Source organism: Echiichthys vipera, assembly GCF_963691815.1.
Source record: "Echiichthys vipera genome assembly, chromosome: 4".
NCBI classification, from domain to species: Eukaryota; Metazoa; Chordata; class Actinopteri; order Perciformes; family Trachinidae; genus Echiichthys; species Echiichthys vipera.
In genome coordinates, this window is record NC_139829.1 from 35,388,421 (window position 1) to 35,399,535 (window position 11,115).

General features: G+C 53.2%; 1 protein-coding gene across 1 annotated transcript in view; it reads left to right on the top strand.

Moving 5' to 3' along the window:
• Positions 1-11,115, top strand: part of LOC310946064 (nucleus accumbens-associated protein 2-like) — an 11,702-nt gene extending 587 nt beyond the window's left edge. The window contains exons 2-8 of the mRNA XM_083912354.1: positions 4,602-5,474; positions 5,880-6,082; positions 7,114-7,373; positions 8,148-8,324; positions 8,399-8,504; positions 8,662-8,759; positions 9,553-11,115. Coding sequence (XP_083768480.1) covers positions 5,037-5,474; positions 5,880-6,082; positions 7,114-7,373; positions 8,148-8,324; positions 8,399-8,504; positions 8,662-8,759; positions 9,553-10,205 — 1,935 coding nt within the window. The 5' untranslated portion in view covers positions 4,602-5,036 and the 3' untranslated portion in view covers positions 10,206-11,115. The remainder of the gene's footprint in view (positions 1-4,601; positions 5,475-5,879; positions 6,083-7,113; positions 7,374-8,147; positions 8,325-8,398; positions 8,505-8,661; positions 8,760-9,552) is intronic.

Sequence of the window (11,115 nt, forward strand, 5' to 3'; positions counted from 1 at the left end):
GGACTAGACTCTACTGTTCTGGACTCTACTGTTCTGGACTCTACTGTTCTGGACTCTACTGGACTAGACTCTACTGTTCTGGACTCTACTGTTCTGGACTCTACTGTTCTGGACTCTACTGGACTAGACTCTACTGTTCTGGACTCTACTGTTCTGGACTCTACTGTTCTGGACTCTACTGTTCTAGACTCTACTGTTCTGGACTCTACTGTTCTGGACTCTACTGTTCTGGACTCTACTGTTCTGGACTCTACTGTTCTAGACTAGACTCTACTGTTCTGGACTCTACTGTTCTAGACTTTACTGTTCTAGACTCTACTGTTCTGGACTCTACTGTTCTAGACTAGACTCTACTGTTCTGGACTCTACTGTTCTAGACTTTACTGTTCTAGACTCTACTGTTCTGGACTCTACTGTTCTAGACTCTACTGTTCTGGACTCTACTGTTCTGGACTCTACTGTTCTGGACTCTACTGTTCTAGACTCTACTGTTCTGGACTCTACTGTTCTGGACTCTACTGTTCTGGACTCTACTGTTCTAGACTCTACTGTTCTAGACTCTACTGTTCTGGACTCTACTGTTCTGGACTCTACTGTTCTGGACTCTACTGTTCTGGACTCTACTGTTCTAGACTAGACTCTACTGTTCTGGACTCTACTGTTCTAGACTTTACTGTTCTAGACTCTACTGTTCTGGACTCTACTGTTCTGGACTCTACTGTTCTGGACTAGACTCTACTGTTCTGGACTCTACTGTTCTAGACTCTACTGTTCTGGACTCTACTGTTCTAGACTCTACTGTTCTGGACTCTACTGTTCTGGACTCTACTGTTCTAGACTCTACTGTTCTGGACTCTACTGTTCTGGACTCTACTGTTCTGGACTCTACTGTTCTAGACTAGACTCTACTGTTCTAGACTCTACTGTTCTGGACTCTACTGTTCTAGACTCTACTGTTCTGGACTAGACTCTACTGTTCTGGACTCTACTGTTCTGGACTAGACTCTACTGTTCTGGACTCTACTGTTCTGGACTCTACTGTTCTGGACTAGACTCTACTGTTCTGGACTCTACTGTTCTGGACTCTACTGTTCTGGACTAGACTCTACTGTTCTAGACTCTACTGTTCTGGACTCTACTGTTCTGGACTCTACTGTTCTAGACTCTACTGTTCTGGACTCTACTGTTCTGGACTCTACTGTTCTGGACTCTACTGTTCTAGACTAGACTCTACTGTTCTAGACTCTACTGTTCTGGACTCTACTGTTCTAGACTCTACTGTTCTGGACTAGACTCTACTGTTCTGGACTCTACTGTTCTGGACTAGACTCTACTGTTCTGGACTCTACTGTTCTGGACTCTACTGTTCTGGACTAGACTCTACTGTTCTGGACTCTACTGTTCTGGACTCTACTGTTCTGGACTAGACTCTACTGTTCTGGACTCTACTGGTCTGGACTCTACTGTTCTGGACTCTACTGGTCTGGACTCTACTGTTCTGGACTAGACTCTACTGTTCTGGACTCTACTGTTCTGGACTCTACTGTTCTGGACTAGACTCTACTGTTCTAGACTCTACTGTTCTGGACTCTACTGTTCTGGACTCTACTGTTCTGGACTAGACTCTACTGTTCTGGACTCTACTGTTCTGGACTAGACTCTACTGTTCTAGACTCTACTGTTCTGGACTAGATTCTACTGGTCTAGACTCTACTGTTCTAGACTCTACTGTTCTGGACTAGACTCTACTGTTCTGGACTAGACTCTACTGTTCTGGACTCTACTGTTCTGGACTCTACTGTTCTAGACTCTACTGTTCTGGACTAGACTCTACTGTTCTGGACTCTACTGTTCTGGACTAGACTCTACTGTTCTGGACTAGACTGTTCTGGTCTAGACTCTACTGTTCTGGACTCTACTGTTCAGGACTCTACTGTTCTGGACTAGACTCTACTGTTCTGGACTCTACTGTTCTGGACTAGACTCTACTGTTCTGGACTCTACTGTTCTGGACTAGACTCTACTGTTCTGGACTCTACTGTTCTGGACTAGACTCCACTGTTCTGGACTCTACTGTTCTGGACTAGACTGTTCTGGACTCTACTGTTCTGGACTAGACTCTACTGTTCTGGACTCTACTGTTCTAGACTCTACTGTTCTAGACTCTACTGTTCTAGACTCTACTGTTCCAGACTCTACTGTTCTGGACTCTACTGTTCTGGACTCTACTGTTCTGGACTCTACTGTTCTGGACTCTACTGTTCTGGACTCTACTGTTCTGGACTAGACTCTACTGTTCTGGACTCTACTGTTCTGGACTCTACTGTTCTAGACTCTACTGTTCTAGACTCTACTGTTCTGGACTCTACTGTTCTAGACTAGACTCTACTGTTCTGGACTCTACTGTTCTAGACTCTACTGTTCTGGACTCTACTGTTCTGGACTCTACTGTTCTGGACTCTACTGTTCTGGACTCTACTGTTCTGGACTAGACTCTACTGTTCTGGACTAGACTGTTCTAGACTCTACTGTTCTGGACTCTACTGTTCTGGACTCTACTGTTCTGGACTCTACTGTTCTGGACTCTACTGTTCTAGACTCTACTGTTCTGGACTCTACTGTTCTGGACTCTACTGTTCTAGACTCTACTGTTCTAGACTCTACTGTTCTAGACTCTACTGTTCTGGACTCTACTGTTCTGGACTCTACTGTTCTAGACTCTACTGTTCTGGACTCTACTGTTCTGGACTCTACTGTTCTGTTCTAGACTCTACTGTTCTAGACTCTACTGTTCTGGACTCTACTGTTCTAGACTCTACTGTTCTAGACTCTACTGTTCTGGACTCTACTGTTCTAGACTCTACTGTTCTGGACTCTACTGTTCTGGACTCTACTGTTCTAGACTCTACTGTTCTAGACTCTACTGTTCTAGACTCTACTGTTCTAGACTCTACTGTTCCAGACTCTACTGTTCTGGACTCTACTGTTCTGGACTCTACTGTTCTGGACTCTACTGTTCTGGACTCTACTGTTCTGGACTCTACTGTTCTGGACTAGACTCTACTGTTCTGGACTCTACTGTTCTGGACTCTACTGTTCTAGACTCTACTGTTCTAGACTCTACTGTTCTGGACTCTACTGTTCTAGACTAGACTCTACTGTTCTGGACTCTACTGTTCTAGACTCTACTGTTCTGGACTCTACTGTTCTGGACTCTACTGTTCTGGACTCTACTGTTCTGGACTCTACTGTTCTGGACTAGACTCTACTGTTCTGGACTAGACTGTTCTAGACTCTACTGTTCTAGACTCTACTGTTCTGGACTAGACTCTACTGTTCTGGACTAGACTGTTCTAGACTCTACTGTTCTGGACTCTACTGTTCTGGACTCTACTGTTCTGGACTCTACTGTTCTAGACTCTACTGTTCTGGACTCTACTGTTCTGGACTAGACTCTACTGTTCTGGACTCTACTGTTCTGGACTCTACTGTTCTAGACTCTACTGTTCTGGACTCTACTGTTCTAGACTCTACTGTTCTGGACTCTACTGTTCTAGACTAGACTCTACTGTTCTGGACTCTACTGTTCTAGACTCTACTGTTCTGGACTCTACTGTTCTGGACTCTACTGTTCTGGACTCTACTGTTCTGGACTAGACTCTACTGTTCTGGACTAGACTGTTCTAGACTCTACTGTTCTGGACTCTACTGTTCTGGACTAGACTGTTCTAGACTCTACTGTTCTAGACTCTACTGTTCTGGACTCTACTGTTCTGGACTAGACTCTACTGTTCTGGACTAGACTCTACTGTTCTGGACTCTACTGTTCTGGACTCTACTGTTCTGGACTAGACTCTACTGTTCTGGACTCTACTGTTCTGGACTCTACTGTTCTGGACTAGACTCTACTGTTCTGGACTCTACTGTTCTGGACTCTACTGTTCTGGACTCTACTGTTCTAGACTCTTCTGTTCTAGACTCTACTGTTCTAGACTCTACTGTTCTGGACTCTACTGTTCTGGACTCTACTGTTCTGGACTCTACTGTTCTAGACTCTTCTGTTCTGGACTCTACTGTTCTGGACTAGACTCTACTGTTCTGGACTCTACTGGTCTGGACTCTACTGGTCTGGACTCTACTGTTCTGGACTCTACTGTTCTGGACTCTACTGGTCTGGACTCTACTGTTCTGGACTCTACTGTTCTGGACTCTACTGTTCTGGACGGTGCCGTTTCAAGCGGACAGTGGGCGTCGTCCTCCACCCTGAGAGAACGAGTTCACATGTTTGATTCCTGAGGCTGAACTTAGTCCAGCAGAGAGTCTGGACTCACTATGAGCTCTCACAGTAAGTCCCCCAGACCTCAATGAGGGCCGGGGGAAGGGGGGCATGAGGGGCGGTTACACGCGGCGGCCTGATACGGGTTTAGAGACCGGGGTGAGGAGCCCGGAGTAGAGCCCCGGCTCCTTGGTGGTGAAAGTAGACGGGTGAGGTGCTTCCTCCTGGTTTAGGATCCTTCTGGACCCCCTTCGGTTTGAGTCCGTCTCTGTTTCTGTTTGTTCTGAATCTGTGAAACTCTCTAAACCTCCTCCCCCTCCTGTAGAACCTCCACCCTGAGGATCGACGGTCTCCTGGACCTGAACCCCTCAGACCAGAACCCCTCCTGGACCTGAACCCCTCCTGGACCTGAACCCCTCCTGGACCTGAACCCCTCTCCTGGACCTGAACCCCTCCTGGACCTGAACCCCTCCTGGACCTGAACCCCTCTCCTGGACCTGAACCCCTACTGGACCTGAACACCTCCTGGACCTGAACCCCTCCTGGACCTGAACCCCTCTCCTGACCTCTGACCTCCTCGTTTCCTCCACATCAACATGGACCTGCATCGTTCTGGAGGTGGTCTCTGCAGACTCCCTGACACCTAGACCCTGAGCCGGCCCCACCTCTGCCCCCGTCGGTCTCACTCTGGCTGGTCAGGACCATCTCCTCCGAGCCGTCCACTCCTGTCCCGCCCCCCTCTGGACCGACGGCGTCCACCATGTCAGACGGGCTGCTGCAGGTGGAGATCCCGGACTTCGGCAGCAGCGTGCTGGGTAGCCTGAACGAGCAGCGGCTGCTGGGTCACTACTGCGACGTCTCCATCCTGGTGCAGGGTCAGGCCTTCAAGGCTCACCGGGCCGTCCTCGCCGCCTCCTCGCTCTACTTCAGAGACCTGTTCAGCTCCGCGGCCGACTCCTCCACCTCGTCCTCGTCCTCCCAGGCGGTGTTCGAGCTGCCGTCCTCGGTGACGCCCGCGTGTTTCCAGCAGATCCTGTCCTTCTGCTACACGGGGCGCCTCAGCATGGCCGCCAGCGAGCAGCTGGTCCTCATGTACACCGCCGGGTACCTGCAGATCCAGAACATCGTGGAGCGAGGCATGGAGCTGATGATGATGAAGGCGTCCTCTTCCTCCTCGCCTCTGTGCTGTGACTCACAGGTGGGTGTGGCCCTCAGATCGGACCAGGATCCAGGTAGACCCTGATACAGGTAGACCACGATCCAGGTAGACTGTGATCCAGGTGGACTGTGGTCCAGGTAGACTGTGGTCCAGGTGGACCGTGGTCCAGGTAGACCGTGGTCCAGGTGGACCGTGGTCCAGGTAGACCGTGGTCCAGGTGGACCGTGGTCCAGGTAGACCGTGGTCCAGGTAGACCGTGGTCCAGGTAGACCGTGGTCCAGGTGGACCGTGGTCCAGGTAGACTGGGGTCCAGGTAGACTGTGGTCCAGGTAGACTGTGGTCCAGGTAGACTGGGGTCCCGGTGGACCGTATCTGTAGTTGTTGATTTAACCAGCAGGTGAATTTGAGATCTGATCTGTTTTTAACCTTCATGGTGACTTTCAGACCACCTCAGCAGACGAGCTCGGGGGCTTTGATGCCCCGATGGTCCAGGAGCACAGCGCCCCCCAGCTGCAGGAGGCCAGTCCAGACCAGCCGTCCCTGAGCCCAGAGGAGCTGCTCCTGGCCGTCAGCAGGATCAAACAGGAGCGAGCCGACACCCCCCCTGAGCAGAACCGAGGGAGAGGAGGAGGAGCAGAGGAGGCCAGGTGAGGAGGGCGTCCTGGGCACCGGGGCTCCCCACCTTTGAGTCCTGTGACTCCTGAAAATGGGTAGACCACAATCCAGGTAGACCATGATCCAGGTAAACTGCGATCCAGGTAGACCGCAATCCAAATAGACCATGATCCAGGTAGACCATGACCAGGGTAGATTGCGGTCTAGGTAGGCCACAATCCAGATAGGCCATGATCCAGGTAGACCTGTAATCCAGGTAAACTATGATCCTGATAGTCCATGATCCAGGTAGACCAGGACCAGGGTAGGCTGCGGTCCAGATGGGCCACAATCCAGATGGGCCCTGATCCAGGTAGACTGGGATCCAGGTAGACCGTGACCAAGGTAGACCAGGACCAGGGTAGGCCACAATCCAGATAGGCCATGATCCAGGTAGACCACGGACCAGATAAACTGTGATCTGGGTAACCCTCAGTCCAGGTAGGCCAACATCAAAGTCCACCATGATGCAGTTTGTCCCAATGAGCAGTGAGATTGAATCATTTTATGCTAATTGAAGTTAGCGTAGCGCAGACTGGGACAGGAAGTCTCCTGAGATCCTGTGACAAGTCCAAGACCACAACCGGCAACAGAGTCGATCCGGTGAAAGAGCTCAGATGGATCCATGAACGAGACCGATCCAAAACCAGCACCCAGGAACGACTAGACCAGGTCTCACCAGAGTCCAACAAGACCCAAGACCAGAAGAGACCAGTTCAAGAGTTCTGAAAGGTCCTTCTGCCATCGTTCAGAGGTCCAGACTGGTTCTGGGTCATTTCAGTTGGAAACTTAAAAGGTATCGAGGATCAACCCCCAGACCTGAGACCCCCGAACCTTTAACCTTCACACTGAAGTGAATGTGAACCCGGTCTGACTGTGGTCCGGTCCCTGTACCCAGGACCTGAGGCACCTGTGAAGACCTCTAACTCTCTTAAAGCTACAAAAGTGTTTGAAAAGACCTTTAAATGTCAATAACAGGGTGTTGTTGTTGTTGTTGTTGTTGTTGTTGTTGTTGTGGGCTCAGGGGGGAGGTCTCTGGGGAGCTCCAGTCCTCCAGGACCAGCGCTCTGTGTTACCTGGGTGCGGGTGGAGGTTTGGTCCCAGGGCTGCAGTCCTACCTGCTCACCAACGGGGGGCGCTCCAGTCCAGCAGGCTCCAGCCTTCCCACGGACTCCCCTCCCTCTCACCCCCCAACGGAGGAGGAGCTGGAGGAGGACTACTACGGGAGCACGGTCCCGTCCGGACTCTACCAACACATCTACGGTCACCATGGAAACCCCTACAGTGAGTGACACCTGTGCTCCCAGTGTTTGTTAGAACCCCAGTGAGCATCACACCCTCTCAGGGCGCCCTCCCACTGTGCGTGCGTCCCGTGCCCCGTGCTTTAGGGTCCTTGTCCCCCCCTCCAGGCCCGTTTGTACTCACACTACCTGGGCCTCGGAGAATGCTTCTTGCTGCCTATACGTCATCACGCCGTAACACGTCACACGCATTGATGACGTCATGGCGATGCGTGGCTTTGTTTCCAGATCTTTCCGTAGACCTCAGAACCGCCGTAGGCCTCGTGCTCGTACACGTGCGCACGCTCGTGCTCGTACACGTGCAAACGTGCTTTACTAAAGCCCACCTCTCCCAAACGGGCCGTGGACGGCAAGCGTGCCGCTCCTAGACGTGGTACGGTTGCATCACACTGGTCAAAGGAACCAGACTTTAGCCGTGACACGTGCTGGGGCACGGCACGGAGGCACAGTGGGAGGGCGCCCTCACATGTCTGGACTGATACTCTCAGGCTGGTCCAACACAACCTGACTCAATGCGTGTGACGTGTTACGGCGTGATGACGTATAGGCAGCAAGAAGCATTCTCCGAGGCCCAGGTAGTGTGAGTCCAAACGGGCCTGGAGGGGGGGACAAGGACCCTAAAGCACGGGGCACGGGACGCACGCACAGTGGGAGGGGGGACAAGGACCCTAAAGCACGGGGCACGGGACATGAAGGTCAGACCCAGTCCCCCGGTGGACCAGTTAAACACCCCCCTCTCTGTTTCTCGTTGGTTCAGTCCAAGAGAAGATGGAGATGCTGTCCCTCCCGTTGGCTAACGAGCGTCGGCCCTGCGTGCTGGTTGGTCGGGACAACATGGCGCTGCCCGCCAGTCTGATCAGTCAGATCGGGTACCGCTGCCACCCGTCCCTCTACACCGAGGGCGACCCGGGGGAGAAGGTGGAGCTGGTAGCAGGTGGGTCCTCTTTAAAGGGAACATGGCGCCCACGGTGGTCCTGGTCCTGACGCTTCCTGTCCCCGTGTCTGCAGGTTCAGGGGTGTTCATGACCCGGGGTCAGCTGATGAACTGTCACCTGTGCGCCGGAGTCAAACACAAGGTGCTGCTCAGGCGGCTGCTGGCCACCTTCTTCGACAGGTGAGTGGCGTCACACACGTCAGCGGGTCTGTACGGACGCCGCCGTGCCCCCGTGGTCGGGGGGGGGGTCTACGGTCACAGGACCATGGACCCGTGGCGTGACGTCGTGGGTGTGAATGTTCTGGAACAGTCGTCTAAAGCTCTGCTGTTGCCATAGAAACACGCTGGCCAACAGCTGCGGCACCGGGATCCGCTCGTCCACCAACGACCCGAGCAGGAAACCGCTGGACAACCGAGTGTTAAACACCGTCAAACGTGAGGCACACACACACACACACACACACACACACAGAGACACACACACAGAGACACACACACACACACACATGCACACACACACACACACACACACACATGCACACACACACACACACACACACACACACACACACAGAGACACACACACACACACACAGAGAGAGAGAGACACACACAGAGACACACACTCACACACACACACACACACACACACACACACACACAGAGACACACACACACACACACAGACACACACACACACATGCACACACACACACAGAGACACACACACACACAGAGAGAGAGACACACACACACACACAGACACACACACACACAGAGACACACACACACACACACACACACACACACACAGAGACACACACACAGAGAGAGAGACACACACACACACACACACACACACACACACACACACACACAGACACACACACACACACACACTCATGTATTTTCCTGTGTGTGTTTGTGTGTGTGTGTGTGTGTCTGTGTGTGTGTGTGTGTGTGTGTGTGTGTCTCTGTGTGTGTGTGTGTGTGTGTGTGTGTTTGTCTCTGTGTGTGTGTCTCTGTGTCTGTGTGTGTCTGTGTGTGTGTGTGTGTGTGTGTCTGTGTGTGTGTGTGTGTGTCTGTGTGTCTGTGTGTGTGTGTGTGTGTCTGTGTGTGTGTGTCTGTGTGTGTGTCTGTGTGTGTGTGACTGTGTGTGTGTGTGTGTGTGTGTGTGTCTGTGTCTGTGTGTGTCTGTGTGTGTGTGTGTGTGTGTGTGTGTTTCCAGTCTACTGTCAGAACTTCGCTCCCAACTTTAAGGAGAGTGAGATGAACGTGATCGCGGCCGACATGTGCACCAACGCTCGCAGGGTCCGCAAACGCTGGCTCCCCAAGATCCAGTCGCTGCTCCCCGACAGCCTCGCCACCTCCTCGCACCCCCGCAAGGCCAAGAGAGGGGGAGGGGGGGGAGGTCCGGGCGCAGGAGGAGGTCAGGGCGCAGGAGGAGGTCAGGGGGGAGACGTGGCGGTGCAGCCCGGCGGCGGCGGCCCCTTCGAGCTGGACCTGCGGCAGCTCAGCGCCTCCTACCTCGGCCTGGAGTCCCCGCTGTACGCTGAGCGCCGCGAGAGGGAGGCGGGGGAGAGAGAGAGGGAGAAGGAGGCGCCGGCCGGCCTCCTGCCTCACCTGCAGTTCGCCGGCGCCGGGCCTCGTGGTGGAGCGGCGGGCGCAGGTCAGCAGGCGGAGGAGGCGCTGATGGGGGGCGAGGTGGACGGGGGAGGCAGACTACAGACTGAACCGGCCCCAGACCTCCCCCTGTCCTCCTCCCCCTCCTCCTCCTCCTCCTCACACCCCTCCCCTCAGCCTGCAGAGCCCGCCCCTTCTCACAGGGGATTGGCCGACACAGAAGAGAGGGGGGCGGAGCCTCTGGAAGACAGCCAATAAGCTTCTCTTGCATCTGCCTACTGTATGTAAATAACACAAAAGCTACCTGTCCCCACCTGTCTGTCTGCCTGTCTGTCTGTCTGACCTCCTGTCTGTCTGTCTGTCTGTCTGTCTGACCTCCTGTCTATCTGTCTGTCTGTCTGACCTCCTGTCTGTCTGTCTGACCTCCTGTCTGTCTGTCTGACCTCCTGTCTGTCTGTCTGTCTGTCTGTCTGTCCTCCTGTCTGTCTGTCTGTCTGACCTCCTGTCTATCTGTCTGTCTGTCTGACCTCCTGTCTGTCTGTCTGTCTGTCTGACCTCCTGTCTGTCTGTCTGTCTGTCTGTCTGTCTGACCTACCTGAGACAGACGGCCCCCCGTCCACCTGTCTGTCCTCCTACCTCACTACCTGTCCACCTGTCTACCTCTCTGCCCTCAGTCTGTCTACCTTTGTGTTCGACCTACCTCTGTCCTCCTGTCTGTCTGTCCTCCTGTCTGTCTGTCCTCCTGTCTGTCTGTCCTCCTGTCTGTCTGTCTGTCTGTCCTCCTGTCTGTCTGTCTGTCCTCCTGTCTGTCTGTCCTCCTGTCTGTCCTCCTGTCTGTCTGTCTGTCCTCCTGTCTGTCTGTCCTCCTGTCTGTCTGTCTGTCCTCCTGTCCTCCTGTCTGTCTGTCTGTCCTCCTGTCTGTCTGTCCTCCTGTCTGTCTCTCTGTCCTCCTGTCTGTCTGTCCTCCTGTCTGTCTGTCCTCCTGTCTGTCTGTCCTCCTGTCCTCCTGTCTGTCCTCCTGTCTCTCTGTCCTCCTGTCTGTCTGTCTGTCTGTCCTCCTGTCTGTCTGCTCAGCTCAGCTGCATGTTAACAGCCTCCTGCAGTCCAGCACTCAGGCTCATAGCAACAGGACTGAAGATGATGATGATGATGATGAAGATGTTCTTCA